This window comes from Schistocerca piceifrons, chromosome 3 (assembly GCF_021461385.2).
Source record: "Schistocerca piceifrons isolate TAMUIC-IGC-003096 chromosome 3, iqSchPice1.1, whole genome shotgun sequence".
In the NCBI taxonomy this organism is placed as follows: domain Eukaryota; kingdom Metazoa; phylum Arthropoda; class Insecta; order Orthoptera; family Acrididae; genus Schistocerca; species Schistocerca piceifrons.
The window spans coordinates 845,201,564-845,223,012 of record NC_060140.1 but is presented as its reverse complement, the minus strand read 5'-3'; the positions used below and the strand labels follow the sequence as shown (position 1 = coordinate 845,223,012).

The window sequence follows — 21,449 nt, the reverse complement described above, 5'->3', positions numbered from 1 at the left end:
AGGAAGTGCCGCAGTCTACAGTGTTGCCAGATTGTGCAGATAGCGGGACTTAGAGAATTAGCGAGTTGGTCAGTCTATTTGTCCCATTTCGCGATCGGCGCGGACTTAGCCTCTGCAGCGGCCGGCCGCCGGTCGAGTTTTATGTCAAAGAGTGTACGTGCCCTCTGAATGTGTCTAGTCAGTCGTGCGCATTGTTCTAAACCTTTTCTGTTAATATTCTGTGGATTGCATCTCTGCAATTAATTTTTGTTTATGCCGCAAATCGCACTCCACGCGAAGTATTTATTACGCAAGTTTCAGGCTCCATTTAATGTCAAAAAAATTCCGAAGTAGGGCTGATTAAGCAAACCGCTACAATAATTTCATATCTCTACAACTACAATAACAAAAAACAATAACAAAAAACAAAAACAATAACATAGAGGGTACGTTACAAGATAAATGTATCTCTTTTACACATGTATAACAACGATTTTGTGAACGTCATGCTAGGGGACGTCACAACACGCACACACATCGCATTCACTTTGAGATTCACATTAATTGAAACAAGACGTGGATTGAACAAAGCGCTCTACCATCAGTAAGTAGTGGTAGGATAAAGAATTGCGTTAGTTAACTCAAATATCGATAAGCATCAGCGTGGTACTACGGAGTAGACAACATTTCCCTACTAAAGTGCCACTGGGGCTCTCTGCTGCTCACCTTTCTCCCTAGAATCTAAAGTCCACATGTTACGAACAATAGAGGTAGGAATAAGTACAGAAAAGGTGAAGGGTATATATTCTTCAACAAGCTCACCCCGCATGAAATCAGTTACAAAACAGCATAAGTCCGCATTCATTACATTTGAGTATACCATAAATTTTCGGCTGTGTTAGCTGATATTTTAACACCCATGCCCAGTTAGTAATCTACCCATGGTTTAAAAATTAGGTCTTCATGAACTTTTTACAAAAAAAAGTGGTGATAAAGTGATTTGTCTCAAAACGGTTTCAACAGAAAATGAGCTGCTTTGCATCTCAAGTCATTGATTGTTTTAACAATGCACTTGCACGTGTATAACATACAGGGTGACAATTATTGAACTATATGAAAAAAAACAGTTACAAACTGCGGCGTCCACACACTTTATTCAACATGTAAACGTCACTACAGGTATTTGGATTTATGTTATGACATGTTCGATATGCCTCCCATCATTGACGATGATGTGGCGCAGACGGATAGCGAAATTCAGCATGATCCGCTGAAGTGTCGGAACATCGATGCTGTCAATGACCTCCTGAATGACTGTTTGCAGCTCAGAAATGGTTTTCGGGTTGTTGCTGTACATCTTGTCTTTGATATAGCCCAACAAAAAGGATTCGCATGTGTTCAGATCCGGATAATATGGCGGCCAATCGAAGCCCATGCCAGTGGACTCTGGATACCCCAGAGCCATAATGCAGTCCTCAAAGCGCTCCTCCAGCGCATCAAACAGTCTCCTGCTTGGATGAGGTCAAGCTCCATATTGCATGAACCACAACTGGCACAATCTGAGTTCCCTTAGATAATGGGGATGAAATCATCTTCCAAAACCTTCAGGTACTGTTGGGTAGTCACCTGCCATCAAGGAATATCGTACCGATTATTCCGTAAGTGTATATTGCACACCACACAGTCACCCTTTGAGGATGAAGAGACTCCTAGATCGAGAAATGCGGATTCTCGGTCCCCCACATGCGGCAATTTTGCTTATTGACGAACCCATTGAAATTAAAGTGGGCTTCTTCGCTAAACCAAACCATAGCGCGTATACTAATTCCCATCACGGCCAGAGGCCAACAGTGCAGTTTGAACGTCCTAACGCAAACCGTTCACAGGGTGTATACGACCCGGGACATCCGGGAGATCCGGGAAAAACCCGGGAAATTTTTCGTCCGGGAGAAAACCGGCAGAAACCCGAGAATTTTTTAGAATTCCGGGAATTTTTCATTGTTTTAGTTACCAGTTAAATTTTTGTGATTTTGACAGGTAAGAACCAATACTCTAACGAAGGATATTACTGCATCCCGCTTCTGCAGAATAATACTGCACCAACAAAACATGAACGAGAGGGAAAAAAACGAAATAAAACTTAAGTAGCGCCATATACGACAACAAAACACAGTGCTCATACAAGCGTCTGCCAACAAAAGTGTGTCAAAGACTTTAGGAAGAACATGCAGTGCTTCTTAACAACAAATTACCTCCGATGAGCGTGACGTGTAGCTGTTTACATTAGATTCATTGGAGCAGTTGCGGGTGGGCTCTTGCGCATGCGCAGTTGAGTCGCGTATGAGTAGCACCTTCTCCCGCTTCTGGCTACAGACGAGTGGCTGGGCGCCAGTATCTTAATTGCTGCGGTTCGGAAATATCGTAGATCCGGGGCTGATGCCCAGAGCAGTCAGAGTTGCAGTGGGGAGGTGGGTTAGTCTCCACGTGACCTGTGTTTACGTTTAGTGATTTTGCTGTTCCCTCTTCGTTTATTGCTCTCACATTAAATGAAAACAAAACGGATTTCTGTGGCTGGGAGCTACCAAATGAATTAAAATACGTTCGCATATTTACGGAAGGCTAAAATATGTTGTTAGTTTCAGGTTTTACTCCCAACTTTCTGACAGTCAAGCATTAATCGCCTGGCAGAACAATGAAGTTATTTTTGTCTGTTTGCTAAAGAGATTTGGCTTTTATTAATCTTTTGCACTGGGGCAGTCAATTTATTTGAAACGAAGTGTTTAATTTCACATTGTTGGCTGGTTTCAACTGTTCGCTGCATTTCAAATGCACGTTTTCCATCTTCTAGCTCGTATGGCATTATGCCATAATAAAGAACCAAATATGAGATAATGCAGTACTGGTACTCAAGAAAATTTACATCCGAATCTGGACATACGAATGTGCACTTTAAAGCCGAATTATGCATTTTAGTATTGTTCACGAAATTCCGATGTTCTTGAAGTAGCCTTTGATGTCTTGTTTCTTTTATGACATAATGCAAGATCTTTTAATGTTTTGCACGTACGAGTATGCGGGCTACCTGCGTCATCGTAGCTGCGCAGGCGCAGTGACGCCTGTTATCTGGCGCTCTCTGGCAACTGCTGAAACGAACCTCTTTCTAACAGGTCGCGGGAATATATTGCGAATGGTTATTTGAAAAGTGTTACTTTCAAACTAAATTTCCTTTTACGCAAGATGAACTATGTGCGAGAATGTACGATGAATTTCTTAAATCACAGAGCGTTTGACTCTCATTTAAAAATCAACTCTTTGAGGACGACCATCTAGAAGAATTTAGAGCCCAGAAGATTAGACATTTACGTCGTTATTAAAAATTTTACTGGCACATTTGTGTGATGTATCTTAAAGTGTAACACGTGCAAGAAGATTAGCATTGTATGTGGAAGCTTAGCTTCTTTTGCAACTTATTAATCTTCGAGACCAATATTATTTGTGAAAGCTTTGTTTTTCTTGTAGCAACACTATATATATATTAATTCAAACCATTAACTTCTCTTTTTTGTGTGTTCGCACTACTTAAGAGTGATCTTGCTATTGGTTGACTACATCACGACCGAGCGAGGTGGCGCAGTGGTTAGACACTGGACTCGCATTCGGGAGGACGACGGTTCAATCCCGCGTCCGACCATCCTGATTTAGGTTTTCCGTGATTTCCCTAAATCATTCCAGGCAAATGCCGGGATGGTTCCTCTGAAAGGGCACGGCCGACTTCTTTCCCTCATCCGATGAGACCGATGACCACGCTGTCTGGTCTCCTTCCCCTAACAACCAACCAACCAACCACTACATCACGTGTCCTATGCTGTCATCAGATGGTGAGATCACGTGGCATGAGCTATGACGCTTAGAAAAGCGCGTCGCAATCTCGATTTCATTGTTTCGGAAAGTAACATGCAGTGTTTGGCGGAATTCGAATTTATATCTCCGTAACACGAAAAAATGCAGCGTACATGTTGTTGCACATCAAAGATCTTTCCAAAACGTTTCGTTTTCTAAAGTGCCGACAAATACTACGTCTGTGTAGAAAACCATAGACATTCTAAGGATTGGTAAGTTTTACTGCGCCGAGGAAAAGTATACTGTCACTTAACACGGAAAGAGTTTTTTTCACCCGGGAGAAAGAGTATTTTCAACTGGGAAATCTGGGAAAATGCGGGAATTTTTTTTTCCTTGTCCATGTATACACCCTGGTTCAGAAGTTACGATGATTTTATTTCACTAATTGTCACCTTGTAAAAAATTGCAATTACATAAGAAACACAACACGTTCAGTCAATGAGTACTGTGTTAGCTTGTAAGAGCACATAGTAACGCAAACCCTGTGTGAGCCCAACTGTTGACGCAGGTGTTGCCAGACACCCAGAGGCCGTCTCCAGCGGTGTGTCGTCCCCAGAGTACTCCCAGAGTGGCGCCAGCTGAGGGCGACTTCTCCAGGTGGGAAACCACCAGCAGGAAGACGCAAGCCAGCCGGGACACGTTCATGTGGAGAGTCATTAATTCATTTCCAACTGCTTGGGAATGACACACATTTACTTGGCCTGTACACTAACGAACGCTACCAAAAAAGCATTGTCCTAAAATGTAAAAATTTTATACATGTCTACATTAATGCAATACTGTACCTTGTTTTGACAGCCTGGATGAGACAAAAAAAAAAAAAATCAAGTTGTAGTTCTCTGATTGAAGTTTGTTGTATTTGGATTTAAAATACTTTTACCGTGTACATATATGTTTCATTGTATTTATGTATACTGTTTATGACCTGGTTAGTTAGTTACAGACCCCATAGCTTATCAATATAATAAACCTTGTTAGACAAAATCTATGATAAGTGCAACCGTTATACTTCACTAAAATTTATAGACGCTTTTATTTAAAAACACTTCTAAAAGTTTAAGCATTATGTACGACAACATTTTCGTCATTGACCCCATTTTCCCCGTAACTTCTAGCTTCACTCAAAAGAGTACATACATTTGTTTAAGCTATAAAAGGTTTTTGTCGCATGACGACTGCGTGCGGCTCCTGTATACTCTTTGACCTTGCTGTAAATAATCCGATGCTCCCTCCTGTTTTTGAACAGAATGGTGCACGGTATTATTATGTGTAGACTCACCACTAAGCCAGTTTCTGAAGAATCATTTTCACCTGTTGCTTACCAGTAAACTTAGTAAGGTGTCCTTCCGTTCCCTGCCAGTTATATGAAATGTTGTCGCAATAAGGTGTCGTATTTTGATCCTGTATACAGATGGTGTAAATAACCGAAGGACTGTCCATGTCCCATAATTAGCCCGCATGGTGCTTGGCTGAAAAGTCCTTGACGCTCTGACGCTACGCTAGGCTAGATCGTTCCTCGAATAGCACGCTCTTCCTTCAAGGGAAAATAAAGAATAACCACTGCCAAGAGCCACAAAAGCTCACGGCTGTTTCATTTCTTTTACCCATGTTGACAGTTATTGTGGGGAACAAAAGTGTAGTTGCATGAGTAGGAGTGAAAAACAATGTGTTCATTAATATTAACACTAATCTTGTGTACACATCGTGTAAACTAACTCGTTCCGCATCATTTCGATAAAAGATTTCGTTCAAATGATCTATGGGACATGCAACTAACTGACCAACTGAGCAATTTTTGTCAGTTATCGGTTCTGATTGTTTCAGGTAAGCCCTGTATAATGTTTCCTGGAGAATGTCTATCTTAATATTCGTTAGTGATCAAATATTTGAGCATTAGATTAGATTAATACTAGTTCCATGGATCATGAATACGATATTTCGTAATGATGTGGAACGAGTCAAATTTTCCAATACATGATGTACGACGTGTGCTTTGCCGGCGATGGGCGAGGCAAGACAGAATCTCTGACCAGAGAGTGGTTTATCGTTAGTTGTTGCTTGTCGCTAGTCTGCGCTTGTCTGCGCGAGTCGTCAGTAGTCCAGTAGTAGTCGGTCGGCTTTAGTAGCGAGTGGACAGTAGCGAGTCTGGTGTAGTCTGCGGGAGTCGGCATGCGTCGGCTGTGTGCTCTGCTCGCGACTCTGGTCAGGACTGTGGACGATGAGTATTGTTGTAGAAGGTAAAGAAGCAGCCTTGCGCATAATTAATAATGTATGTTAATTGTAATTTAATTTGTTCAAAAAATGCCCCAATAATAATTTTTATAATATAAAGTAACTCTTTTAAAGAAAAGCATTCATTTCAATTTCCAATGCATTATCATTGCTTCCAAGAATAAAAAAATATATATATATACGACAGCATTGCACGAAGCTGTGTCGAAAAATGAATAATTAAGAGCAGATATAATTGCAGTTTTATTGAGGTAAGAATTTTTGCTTTTTTTATTCAGAATACAGGGCCGAAGGTCAGCGCTGCTGTCCTCATAAAATTTATCAGGTTACTAAACTCTTTTATTATTTTGGTGTTTAGGAATTTTTCTGTTTCGAAGTTGACATCAAATGAGAAAAGAATTTTGTGGTAACATTAAATGTGAATGCATTTCTGCACACAGAATATAAATCGGAGCCAATTTTGTTCAGAGGTCATAATATTAGAAAAATTCATTTAATTATTATTTTTGTGGCGAGGTTACGCTTGGCTCACATTTTTCATTAACATTTTTTGTGGGGAGGTTACATTTGGCTCCATTTTCATTTATCATATTCTGCTGGGAGGTTACAATGACATAATTAAGTTAATTTAACAACATAATTAAGTTAATATAACAACTTTTTTTTCTTCTTAATTTATATCTAAAAATTCCTCTATGGAGTAGAAGGAGTTGTCATTCAGAAATTCTTTTAATTTCTTCTTAAATACTTGTTGGTTATCTGTCAGACTTTTGATACTATTCGGTAAGTGACCAAAGACTTTAGTGGCAGTATAATTCACCCCTTTCTGTGCCAATGTTAGATTTAATCTTGAATAGTGAAGATCATCCTTTCTCCTAGTATTGTAGTTATGCACACTGCTATTACTTTTGAATTGGGTTTGGTTGTTAATAACAAATTTCATAAGAGAGTATATTTACTGAGAAGCTACTGTGAATATCCCTAGATCCTTAAATAAATGTCTGCAGGATGATCTTGGGTGGACTCCAGCTACTATTCTGATTACACGCTTCTGTGCAATAAATACTTTATTCCTCCGTGATGAATTACCCCAGAATATGATGCCATATGCAAGCAATGAGTGAAAATAGGCGTAGTAAGCTAATTTGCTGAGATGTTTATCACCAAAATTTGCAATGACCCTTATTGCATAAGTACGCGAACTCAAACGTTTCAGCAGATCATCAATGTATTTCTTCCAATTTAATCTCTCATCAATGGTCACACCTAAAAATTTTGAATATTCTACCTTAGCAATAGGCTTCTGATTAAGGTCTATATTTATTAATCGCGTCATACCATTTACTGTACGGAACTGTATGTACTGTGTCTTATCAAAATTCAATGAGAGTCCGTTTACAAGGAACCACTTCGTAATTTTCTGAAAGACATTATTGACAATTTCATCAGTTAGTTCTTGTTTGTCAGGTCATTGCAAACACAAACCTCCCTATAAATTACACGATCGGTTTCTGTCCGAATTTTCGTAACCAGATGAAGTGTGGGAAATAGACAAATGAGGTATCAAATTGACCAGCATGAACTCTAGTTTTGCAAACTGGAGTTTATTTACTTGAAAGTAATCAGGGTAATTAAGGAAAAATTAATTAGTCACTTGGTGGAAAAATGAAATATTTCACGAACAGCTCCTGCTAGCTACGTAAATGAAGTATGAAGAAGTTCACCTCTTCAAGAACGAAATCAGTGGGACACATCAGCAGAAGCTGCATTCTTCAAAGATGGCGAGCAGTTGGATCGCCGAAATACTGAATCGAGTTGATTTTAGGATCCGGCAGCAAACCCGAAGTAAGTTACATTGGTGTGATATTTAAACGCCAATAAAAAAGTTTTTGAAAAAAAAGCGGCCAAATATTTTGTGAAACTATTTGTCAGAAAGTAAGAAATAAAATTAGAGAAAAATTTGATGCACCTTATTTCCTGTGCATGGTTTCGAATGATCATATAAAGAAAAGTCAAATGATCCTCTGATTTCAAAAAATATTTGACCAGTCTTTCTTTCAAAAAAATTTTTAGTTGCAACTAAACCACTTGATAGCGCGAGATGTACAATAAATATACGCAGCCAATGGCGAACATGTTCTCGTCCAAAACATCCAATGAGAATTCTAACTCAAATAAAATGCCATATGACGAGTATTTTGTTATGACATTTTTGTATTACATCGTTTTCACATGTTGAGACACTGAATGTGTTATGTTTTCATTACAGTAATGTTTTTTGAATGTCTTGCAATGTCACTTAATGAAACAAGAGCTACAACGACAAACTGTTAAGTTATTCTAGGGAACATATAAATATTAACATGCGATATGTTGTTGTACACACCTTCTATGAAGAGGTATTTAATGAATTTAAATAATTAAATCTCTCCTATGGAAACATAGTTGCTTTGATATCTTCGTGGACAAAAAGTTTGAAATACCGGCAAGTTTGCAAAATACTATCCTTTTATGTGCTAACACATGATGAAATCCTTGTCACACTATCTTGAGGTTTATGAGACACCACGGTCGTTCACATTATGTAGTAGACTTTATGCATGGTTACACTTTAGTTATTTACATTTATACAATTATTTACTCTGCTCAGGAAATCATATACAGCACATTAGAAGTTTTCAAGAAGAAACACATTTATCTGTTTTATACACACGCATTATTTGTCAAGTCATCCAACTGTGTGGTCACTATTTTATGTGTGAAAGCCGTGTTTAGTGCCGTTGTTCCTATAGAATTATAGTAGGCAGCAGATAAGAATATCCATATAACGATAAATTTACGGTAATTCATTTTAAGTATTCCAAAGTTATTAAGGGTCCACCAACAAGATACGCCTGATTTAGTTCAACGAACAAGTTTATTTGTTTGATAAATCAATTCGTATTGCATTTAAGTAGTATTAAACAGAAATAATGCAGCGGAAGACATTATTTTATGAAGATACTTTAAGATACCTGTCTGTGCATCTACAGATGAGGAAATTATGCACCCATTAAAAATACTAGTAAACCAATGCGATTTCGAGAATCCACATAAAGCTACCGAATGGATCTTAACGGATTAAATGTATCCGAACGTGCAGTTCTAAAATATGATTGCCAACTGTGGAATAAATACAGACTACGTAAGGGAAATACCGATCGTAAAATTATTATGCGAGACTGTAATATGGGCAGCCGGTGTTGGAACTTGTGAATCGAAATTAAACATTTCTCCAGAGCAGTGACACACTTTAAGGTTAATGCTACGAGTTAACAGGCCTACAGTTTGTAATTGTTGGCTACTGAAGTAGTCGCAGCGATATTCCTGAATGGAATCGATGCATAGGAAATTTTAATTGCCTACCAGAATGTTTCGAAAAGTCTATGATAGGACAAGGAAAACTTTTGTGTTCAAGGATGTATGACATGCTTCTCTTAAGTAACGACGGCGGTTATCACGCATATATTTAAGTAATGATACTGACGTTACTTCGATTTAAATCGCCAGTTCTGTGGAATAGGACTGGCACTTAAAAACGAAGAGCTCACCTACTCATGCAGTCTTGCCCACACTGTTACCCATCATCCACCTATCCCCCCCCCCCCCCCATAACATATACAAACACAGCCATTATAAAACTTTATTATCTCGATTAACGTCCTTAAAACAATGGTGGTTTCATTTCCTGTCTAAAATTGCTGCTCAGTACACGGCAGATTATATAAAATTTTATAAGTGAATTTAATTATTATAAAAAAGCGGAAACTAGTACGTTTTTCTCCCAACTGTTAATTTTAAAGTATCTCATCAGCACAGATGAAATATTTGTTGCACTGGGTAAATCAATCAACGCGAACACATACAGGGTGTTTCATAAAGGATGACGGGATTTCAAAACTCCGTATTTCTTGCTGAAAACATACTACCAGCATGGGATGAATTGCAAAATACTCATAAAATCTTAAAGTTTTAGCTATGCTGTTACTGAAGTTCTATGTGTCCACCAGCAACAGTAGCTAGACGATAGCTAAATTCCTCATAAACTTTACACGATGTATCTGCTTTTGCGGAAGTTATGGCGGCTGTTTTTCTGTTCTTCCTCCTTCTATGCGACGACGGGAAGGGGAGATGAACACGCTTTCCTTCACGTATCCCCATAAGACAAAATTTCGTCGGGTCATGTGTGGCATCCTGGAGGCCAACAATGCGCGACAATGTCTCGGTGTCCCGTGCGCCCTATCCAGCGCTGAGGCAGAGTGTCATTGACAATCTGATGTACGTTGTCGTGCCACCGTGGTGGAGCTCCGTCTGTTGGAAATGCAAAAAGCCAGCTCTGGAGCATTCCAGTCAATGTGTTTTCCTTAGAAAAGAAGGGACTGTACGCTTTTTCATTATAAATGGCACAAAAAAAAACGCTCAGTTTCGTTGAGCATCTTTCCTGCTCAGTAATGTCATGAGGCTTCTGGAGTTCCCATATGCGCAAGTTATGTTGGTTTACTTTACCGTCAACATGAAATGTTGCGTCATCACTGAAAATTAACAATGGTAAGAATGTAACATCTCTTAAGTCCTCCAGCAGAGCATTGCTGAAGTCAACACAATTCCTTTTATCACCAACGCGAAGAGCTTACACAAATTGTAATCTGTATGGTTTATAGATCAAACGACGCCTAGCCGGCCGGTGTGACCGAGGGGTTCTAGACGCTTCAGTCCGGAACCGCACTGCTGCTACGGTCGCAGGTTGGAATCCTGCCTCTGGCATGGATGTGTGTGATGTCTTTAGGTTAGTTAGGTTTAAGTAGTTCTACGTTCTAGGCGACTGATGACCTCAGATGTTAAGTCTCACAGTGCTTACACCCATTTTGAACTTTCTTCCAGAAGTGTTGGTCACGCACGGTATGTAGGAGAAGTTCTGTAAAATTTGGAAGGTAGGAGATGAGACACAAGCGGTGCTAACGCCGAGTCCGCAAGTAAATTGAGGTCATGCCACATTTTGTGGTATTCTGCAGTGATATCATGAGGCAGCTACCGTTAACACACGATGCTACGCATTGAACGCAGTTGCACAATTTTAGTATGGTGTTAGCAATGATTCGGGAAGGTGTTAATACAGTATTGCAAATTCTCGTATCAGAACTGAGTAAAGAGAACTGAAAACGCAATTGTTGCATACAAAATTGGATTTCACGCACGAGTAAAATGTCGTCTATGAATACAATTAGAAAGGAATTAACGTTCGAAGACGAAAATCTATTCTAAAGCATTAGCGAATAGTAAAATCAAGTTTCGGGCACTGACTCTGTAGCGTATAAAGCTCCATTCAAAAACCGAATACAAATATTTCGATTTTTTTTCTTTTTTTTTCTTTTTTTAAATGGCCACATCAAGCCCACAAATGTTTCCGGGCCTATTGTTCAGAATATTAGTCATGCTCCTTGTCTCAAAATTTGGCGTAAATTTCCGTGCACAATCGTTGTGCTTCCAGTGCTAACAATGTACACTATGTGATCAAAAGTATCCGGACACCCCCAAAAACATAAGTTTTTCATATTACGTGTATTGTGGTGCCACCTGCTGCCAGGTACTCTATATCAGCGACCTCAATAGTAATTACACATCGTGAGAGAGCAGAATGGGACGCTCTGCGGAACTCACGGACTTCGAATGTGGTAAGGTGATTGGGTTTCACTTGTGTCATAGGTCTGTAGGCGAGATTTCCACATTCCTAAACATCCCTAGGTCCACTGTTTCCGATGTGATAGTGAAGTGAAACGTGAAGGGACACGTACAGCACAAAAGCCTACAGGCCGACCTTGTCTGTTGACTGACAGAGCCCGCCGACAGTTAAAGAGGGTCGTAATGTGTAATAGGCAGACATCTATCCAGTCCATCACACAGGAATTCCAAACTGCACCACGATCCACTGCAAATACTATGACAGTTAGGCGGGAGGTGAAAAAACTAGGATTTCATGGTCCAGCGGATGCTCACAAGCCACACATCACGCTGGAAAATATTGGACGATTGAAGAGTGGAAAAACATTGTGTTGAGTAACGAATCATGGTACACAATGTAGCGATCCGATAGCAGGATGTGGGTATGGCGAATGCCCGGTGAACTTCATCTGCCAGTGTGTGTAGTGCAAACAGCAGAATTCGGAGGCGGTGCTGTTATGCTGTGGTCGTGTTTTTCATGGAGGGGATTTGCACCCCTTGTTGTTCTGCGTGGCACTATCACAACACAGGCCTGATGTTTTAAGCACCTCCTTTCTTTTCACTGTTGAAGAGCAATTAGGGGATGGAGATTTCATCTTTCAACACGATCGTGCACCTGTTCATAACGCACGGCCTGTGACGGAGTGGTTACACGACAATAACATGCTTTTAATGGACCAACCTGCACAGAGTCCTGACCTGAATCCTATAGGACACCTTTGGGATGTTTTGGAACGTCGAGTCACGGCAGGCCTCACCGACCGACATCGCTACCTCTCCTCAATGTAGCACTCCGTGAAGAATGGGCTGCCATTCCCCAAGACACCTTCCAGCACCTGACTGAACATATGCCTGCGAGAGTGGAAGCTGTAATCAAGGTTATGGATGGGTCAAGAGCATACTGAATTCCAGCATTACCGATGGAGGGCGCCACGAATTTGAAAGTCATTTTCAGCTGGATGTCCGGATACTTTTGATCACATAGTGTATATTGCTACTGACGATGAGCACCCCAAGAGTGGTAATGTCGGATATATACGTTTCGTAGTTTCCTTAGTAAATGCCCCCTATAAAACAGAGGCTGTATGTGGACAATGAGCGCACAAGTCCGTCTCTCTTCCACTGCTTGCATCAAAGAACAACAAATGCAGTAGGTACAGCTAGGCGTCGAGTTGAAACTTGAAGCGCAGGTACAAACAGATGGGACGGAATTTATGTCAATAGTCGCTATGATGACCTTGAAGTAGCATGACAGAAGAGACGTATGTATGTTGACGACATGCCATACAGCAGAAATGAAATCAGGTGTGAAAACGGACTGCCAGAATAAGACCGAAAAATTTAAACCAAAATGTAGTGTTGGATCACAACGATTGTGTGAGTACAGTGGCCAACGTAATGTGTTCGCCAAACACTGAAATCATTCGTGACATTACGACGGTCGTGCGGTAAAAGTGGAAATATGAACTACGGCGACGTTACTATCAGAAGCGTCCTAACAGGACCAGCGTGCTGTTACTCTTTTCTTGGCTGTCAAAGGAAGTACACCGGCAGACAACCATCTGAGAATGAAGAACATGTTTTGGGCAGTGTCGGCATCCATCGTCCCGTTGTCCTAAGAAGTTCAAGAGCCGACTATCTGTTGGAGAGGTGATCCTCTCCCTGTTCTTTGATTATCGCGGACTACAGCTTAGTCATTTCCAGGAACATGGTGTCTCTAACACTGAGAACGGTACCCATGCAATTATCACGCCTATCGGAAGAGGATGCGCAGCAGGCACTTACGGCCTTCTTCACGCAGCGGCAGAACATCGTGTTTTACCAAATGGGTGTCTTCAGTCTGGTGGGATAATTGCCTCAATGCTAACAGCGATTTTGTCTGATTGGTATGCCGATTCTGTACGGACTTCGAAGGGAACTTTTTGATCGGCCTTACACAAAGTTCATACCGCAAAAAACACTCCAGTAGTCGAATTTCTTCTCAGCCTAGTTCGTGACATTTTAGAGCTGCTGTACAGTTTTAATTCTTTCTGCCTTTCTTCTCTATGTTGTTTTTGTTGCTGTGCTCCGTTTTCCATGTTGCTTTATTATTGACCTTGGGGCTTTTCTTCCCCTGGAATTTTTCTTTCGTGCTTCGAATGACTAATGGGTGGTTTCACTGCGCTCTGTGTGTTTATGAACCAAGGGACCGATGACCTATGCAGTTTGGTCCCTTTAACCTTTAAACCAACCAACCAATCATACCGGCAAGAATGGAAAGGACGAAGAGGTCGTCGATCAGAAGAGGAAAATCCATTGCAGCTTCGAGAAGGGCACTTTCCAAACACCGTTGAATTGTCAGCAGAACATCGAGGACCTGTAAGGAGATGCATTGTATGCACGAAAAAAAAAGAAACAAAAGCATTTGCGTTACTGGTTTAAACAATACGATGTGGAACTGCGTGTTATGCCTTGTTTCGAAATACACTGATAAGCCAGAACATACCCAATAGCCCGTATGTCCATCTTCGACGTGGATATAAGTGGTGACACGTCCTGGCATGGAAGCAATGAGGCCTTTGTAGGTCGCTGGAGAGGATCGGCACCGCATCTGCACACAAGTCACCTGATTCCCGTAAACTCCGGGGAGGGAAGCGATGAGATGTGACGCCACATTCCCAGATGTGTTCGAACGGTTTCAGATCCGGCTAGCTGGTGGGACAGCTCTCCAACTGGAACTCGCCACTGTGTTCCTCAAACCACTCCATCACACTCCTGGCCTTCTGATATGGCGTATTATCTTGTTGAAAAATATCACTGGCATCGGGAAATGTTATCATCATGAACGGGTGTACGTGATCTGCAACCAATGTACGATACTCCTTGGCCGACATGGTGCCTTACACGAGCTCCACTGGACCCATGGATGCTTACTTGAACGTTCCCCAGAGCATAATGGAGCCGCCGCCAGCTTATCTCCATTCTGCAGTGCAGGTGTCAAGGAGCAGTTCCCCTGGTAGATGAAGGATTCGCGCCCTCCCATCGGCATGATGAAGAAGGTATCGGGATTCATCAGACCATGCAGCGCTCTGCACGTACGTGCCCACTTCAGTCGTAGTTGCCGATGTCGTGGTTTGACATTAACATATGTATGGGCCATCGGCTACGGAGGCTCACCGATAGCGGTGTTTGGTGCACTGCACGTCCAGACACATTTTTACTCTGCCCAGCGTTTAAGTCCGATGTTAGCTCCGCCAGTTTACCCCATGTCCTGTTTTACCAGTCTGCCCAACCTACGACATCCGACATTTGTAATGAGGGGTAGGCCGCCCAAACCCCGTGACATATGGACGTGGTTTCACCTTTCTTTCACAACCTGTTGAAGACACCACAGCACTCTTCGAACACCCGACAAGTCGTGAAGTTTCCAGAATGTTCGTGCCGAGCGTCCGGGCCGTCGCAATCTGCCCTCTGTCAAACTCAGACAGATCGCGCACCTTCCCCATTCTACACACGGACACCACGCTCACTGATACTACACGCACTTGCCTGCGGAAGGAAAAGGTGAGAGGTTCGAACCCCATCTTGGCACAGTTTTACTCTACCAGGAAATTTTAAACAAAATAAATGAATTACGGAATTTCGTGTTTTTGAGATTACGTCTAGATCCTGATTAGTACCCCTCGTAGTCGACCACGTGGCACAGTGAGGGCGACCAACATTCGATCGTGGTTTCGAGGAAGATGACAATCATCTGACCATAATTTTCAGGCAGGCTTAAGGGAGGTTCGCTTGACACCTTTCAGAAAGACAACCTCTACTTCTTCCAAATTATCAGTGTAAGTGTAGACCATATGTGGCTTAAATTCAAATAAATAGTATCGACAGCAACTGAGAGATTTATACCAAATAAATTAACAGACGACGGAGATTATCCCCCATGGTCCACAAAACAGGTAAGAACACTGTTGCAGAAACAACGATAAAAACACGTCATCTTTAAACGAACGCAAAACTCCTAAGACTGGCGATGTTTACAGATGGCCGAAATTTAGCGCGGACTTCAATGGGAGATGCTTATAACAGTTTCCACAGCTGAACTTTGTCTCGAAACCTGGCAGAAAATTCAAAGAGAGTCTGGTCGTATGTGAAGTATGCTTGCGACAAGACACAATCAATGCCTTCTCTGGGCGATAGGAATGCAGATACTATCGACTACAGTGCATCCAAGGCAGAGTTACTAAATACAGCCTTCCGAAATGCCTTCACCAAAGAAGACGAAGTAAATATTCCACAATTCAAATGAAGAACAGCTGCCAATATGAGTAACTCAGAAGCAGATCTCCTCGGAGTAGTGAAGCAACTTAAATCACTTAATAAAAACAAGCCTTCCGCTCCAGACTGTATACCAGGTAGGTTCCTTTCAGAGTATTCTGTTGCAATAGCTCCGTACTTAGCAATCATATGCAAACACTCGCTCGACGAAAGATCGCCGCGCGGAGTGGCCATCTAGTTTGAGACACCCTGTAACGGATTGCGCGGCCCCTCCCGCCGGAGGTTCGAATCCTCCCTCGGCCATGGGTGTATGTGTTTTTCGTATCATAAGTTAGTTTAAGGTAGTTTAAGTAGTGTGTAAGTCTAGGGACCGATGACATCAGCAGTTTGGTCCCTTAAGAACTGACACACATTTGAAAATTTTCGACGAAAGATCCGTACCCAAAGACTGGGAAGTTGGACAGATCACTCCAATATTCAAGAAAAGCAATAGGAGTAATCCACTAAATTACAGGTCCATATCGTGAACGTCGATATGCAGCAGGATTTTGGAACATACATTGTGTTACAACATTATGAATTAACTCGAAGAGAACGGTCTGTCGACACAAAGTCAACACGGATTTAGCAACAATCATTCTTGTGAAACACAACTATCTCATTACTCAAACGAAGTGTTGAATGCTATTGACAAAGGATTTAAAATTGATTCCATATTTATAGATTTCCAGAAGGCTTTTGACACTGTACCTTATAAGCGGTTTTGCAATCAAATGGCGTGCTTATGGAATATCGTCTCAGTTATGTGACAGGATTCCTAATTTCCTGTCGGAGAGATCACAGTTCATAGTAATCGACGGAAATTGATCAAGTAAAACAAAAGTGATTTCTGGCGTTCCCCGTCGTACTGTTAATAGGCATTCTGTTGTTCCTTATCTACATAAACGATTCAGAAAACAATCTGAGCAGCCGACTTACGTTGTTTGCAGATGACGCTGTCGTTTATCGACTAATAAAATCATCAGAAGGTCAAAACCAATTGGAAAACGATTTAGGAAAAATATCTGTATGGTGCGAAAATGGACTATTGAAGCTAAATAATGAAAAGTGTGAGGTCATCCATATGAGCGCAAAAAGGAATCTGTTAAGCTTCGGTTACATGATAAATCAATAAAATCTAAAGGCCGTAAATTCTACCAAACCCCTATGAATTATAATTACGAGCAACTTAAATTGGAAAGAACACACAGAAAATGTTGTGCCGAAGACGAAACAAAGACTGTGTTTTGTAGGCAGAACACTTACTAGCTGTAACAGGTCTACTAAAGAGACTGCCTACACTACGCTTGTCCGTCCTCTATTGGAGTACTGCCGCGCGGTGTGAGACCCTTACCAGATAGGATTAAAAGGTCAAAGAAGAGCAGCACGTTTTGTACTGTCGCAAAATAGGGAAGAGAGTGTCACGGACATGATACAAGATTTGGGGTTGACATCATTAAAACAAAGGCGTTTCTCGTTGCGACGTTAGCATCTCACGAATTTTCGATCACCAACTTTCTCCTCTGAACGCGAAAACATTGTGTTGAACGCCGACCTATATAGGGAGAAACGTTCACCATAAGAAAATAAGGGAAATCAGAGCTCGCACGAAGAGATATAGGTGTTCGTTCTTTCCGGGTGCTGTTCGACAGAATTATTGTGAAGGTGGTTAGATCAACCCCACTGTCAGGCACTTGAGTGTAAGTTGAGGAGCATCAATGTGAATATATACACATCGAAAAAAGATTTGCATCATCCAGGTCCCAGAACTCCTGAAGATATACGTTGACTGTGGATATTTTATCACAGACAAAGTCTCTTTGACTGTTCAGAGATATCACTGAACTCGCCCAAAGATGAAATCAACCATGCACGAACTGCGCCTATTAGAGACAGGGGATCCGACAGCCGATCAGTTTCAGTCATTCCACCAGGAAGGAGGTACACGGCTCGTATAGTCTGTAGTTCAACCATGCCTAGACGGTCAATACCGCTGTTCGATCATGTCCGCATTGTTACTTTGTGACAAGAAGGGATCTCAACAAGGGAAATGTCCGAGCGTCTCGAGTAAACCAAAGCGATGTTAATATAAATGCGTAGGCTTCCGCGGCCAGAGTCAGTTGACATAAAAGTTTTCTAGACATGGCACCACGTCAAAATGTACAACACTACTGCTGCTGGAGAAAAACCAACGTTTCGGCCACGGTTGTAGCGGCCTTCTTCCGGGTCTAATTACACCCAGAAGAAGGCCGCTGTAACCGTGGCCGAAACGTTGTTTCTTCTCCAGAAGCAGTAGTTTTATACATTATGACGCGGTACCATACCCAGAAAACTTTTGTGTCCTAAGCGATGTTGTTCGGACATGGAGAAGATACAGAGAGACAGGAACTGTTGCTGACATACCTCGCTCATGCCACTACTGCAGTCGATGACCACTACATACGGATTATGGCTCGGAGGAACCCTGACAGCAACGCCACCATGTTGAATAACGTTTTTCCTGCAGCCACAGGACGTCGTTTCACGACTCAAACTGTGCGCAATAGGCTGCATGATGCGCAACTTCACTCCCGACGTACATAGCGAGGTCCATCTCTGCAATCACGACGTCATGCTCCGCCTTACAGATGGGCCCAACAACATGCCGAATGGACCGCTCAGGATTGGCATCACGTTCTCTTCACCGATGAGTGTCGCATATGCCTTCAACCAGACAATCGTCGGAGACATGTTTGGAGGCAACCCGGTCAGGCTGAACGTCTTAGACACACTGTGCAGCGAGTGCAGCAAGGTGGAGGGAAGTTCCCTGCTATTCAGGGGTGGCGTTATATGGGGTAACGTACGCCGATGGTGGTCATGGAAGGCGCCGTAACGACTGTACGATACGTCAATGCCATCCTCAGACCGGTAGTGCAACCATATCGGCAGCATATTGGAGAGGCATTCGACTTCATAGACGGCAATTTGCGCCCCCATCGTGCACATCTTGTGAATTACTTCCCTCAGGATAACGACATCACTCGACTAGAGTGCTCAGCATTTTCTCCAGACATGAACCCTATCGAACATGCCTGGGATAGATTGAAAAGGGCTGTTTATGGATGATGAGACCCACCAACCACTTTGAGGGATCTACGCCGAATCGCCGTTGAGTAGTGGGACAATCTGGACCAACAGTGCCTTGATGAAGTTGCGGATAGTAAGCCACGACGAATACAGGCATTCATGAATGCAAGAGGACGTGCTACTGGATATTAGAGGTATTGGTGTGTACAGCAATCTGGACCACCACCTCTGAAGGTGTCGCTGTATGGTGGTACAACATGCAATGTGTGGTTTTCATGAGCAATAAAAAGGGCGAAAATGATGTTTATGTTGATCTCTCTTCCAATTTTCTCTACAGGTTCGGGTACTCTCGGAACCGACGTGACGCAAAACGTTTTTTTTTTTTTTTTTGTGTATATGTACATGTAGATTTTGTAGCAATAAAATTCAACTGCACAACTACAACGCATTTTCCTGAAAGGAGTGACAATGAAGTTATAAATAAAAAACTGGCATACTTTGCGTACTTTTACTCTATTACGTCATTGATATTGTATTTTGGGGTAACTACACAAACTGAGATGGCGTAGTTCTTAGAGTACAAAAACGTGTAGTACGACACATTATAGTATGTACAATTAAGGAATTGTACAAATTGGAACGTTACGTGTTGACTGTCCTCTGTTTTCGATTGCTCCCAACTTAAGAGAATTTGAAGCAATACGAAATGCTGTTGTGTTCTGTAACCAATTGAGGAACAAATAATGTAACGATCGTTCTTAAAAGTTTCTATAATCTGCTTTCTCGAGTCCTTGTTGGTTCCGTGTTTCATTTATACCACAGGTGGCGATCGGTACGAAGCAACTGCATCGGTGGGTTGCCAGTACTGACCGGGAAACAGGTAAACATTCCAACTCTTGCAATCCCTCTGGACGTGTAGGCTATATCATTATTTCTGCGCCGCATACATTCCCTTGAGCCAAATCGTCTTCTTTCCATTGCACGACCAGAAGAACGGTTATATAATGATGTTACAAAAGTCGTGGGATACCTTCTAATATCGTGTCGGGCCTCTTTTAGGCCGGCACAGTGCAGCAAATCGCCGTGGCATGGACTCAAGAAGTCGCTGGAAGTCCCCTGACGAAATACTGAGTCACGCTCCCTCTACAGCCGCCCACAACTGCGAAAGCGCTGCCGGTGCAGAATTCTGTACACAAATTGTTTTTCTCGATTATGTCCCATAAATGTCTGACGGGATTCATGTCGGGCGATCTGGGTGGCCAAATCGTTCGCTCGAATTATCCAGAATGCTCTTCAAACCAGCCGCGAATGACTGTGACTTGGAACGTGGAGTATCATCATCCATAAAAATTCCAGTGTTGTTTGGGAACGTGAAGTCAGTGAATGGCTGCAGATCGTCTCCAAGCAGCCCAACATAACCTTTCCAGGCACTGATCGGTTCAGTTGGACCAAAGGACCCAGTCCATTCCATGTAAACACCGTCCACACTTTTATGGAGCCACCACTAGCTTGCACAGTGCTTTGTTCAAAACTTGGTTGCACGCTGGAAACCTACCATCAAATGTTACAAACTGAAATCGTGACTCATCTGACCAGGGCAAGTTTTCCAGTCGTCTAGGGTTCAAACGACATGGTCACGAGCCCAGGAGAGATGTTACAGGCGGTGTCGCGTTGTTAGCAAGAAATCATTCCCATTGGTCGTCTGCTGCCATAGCCTGTTAATGTCAGATTACGCCGCAGTGTCCGAACGATTACGTTTGTCAGAGGTTACACATTGAATTCTGTGGCTATTTCACGCAGTGTAGTTTGTCCGTGAGCACTGGAAACTCTAGGCAAACGCAGCTGCTCTTGTTCGTTGAGTGCAGGCCACTGGCCACTTCCTTGTCCGTGGTGAGAGGTAATGCCTGAAACTTGGTATTCCCGGCACTCTCTTGACACTGTGGACCTCGGAATATTGAAGTCCATAACGATTTTCGAAATGGAATATCTCATGCATCTAGCCCCAACTACAATTTCCGCGCTCAAAGTCTGTCAGTTCCCGACGTGCGGCCATAACCACGACGGAAACCTGTAACCTCCCCCTCACTTATCGACCTTAATGACAGTGAAAAATTAAACCGCATTTACCTAATGGAAATTTGGGAAAAGCAATCGTCACCGAAGTTAATCTGTCGGTAAAGAGGGAGGAAAGGGTTACATCTAAATGAAAGGAAAAATGCAAA

General features: G+C 42.2%; 1 protein-coding gene across 2 annotated transcripts in view; it reads left to right on the top strand.

Annotated features, from left to right (window-relative positions):
• LOC124789586 overlaps positions 1-4,765 on the top strand; it is a 209,561-nt gene extending 204,796 nt beyond the window's left edge. For both annotated transcript variants that reach the window (XM_047256995.1, XM_047256994.1), the window contains one exon: positions 4,388-4,765. In XM_047256995.1, coding sequence (XP_047112951.1) covers positions 4,388-4,461 — 74 coding nt within the window. In that variant the 3' untranslated portion in view covers positions 4,462-4,765. The remainder of the gene's footprint in view (positions 1-4,387) is intronic.
• The last annotated feature ends 16,684 nt before the right edge of the window (positions 4,766-21,449 follow it).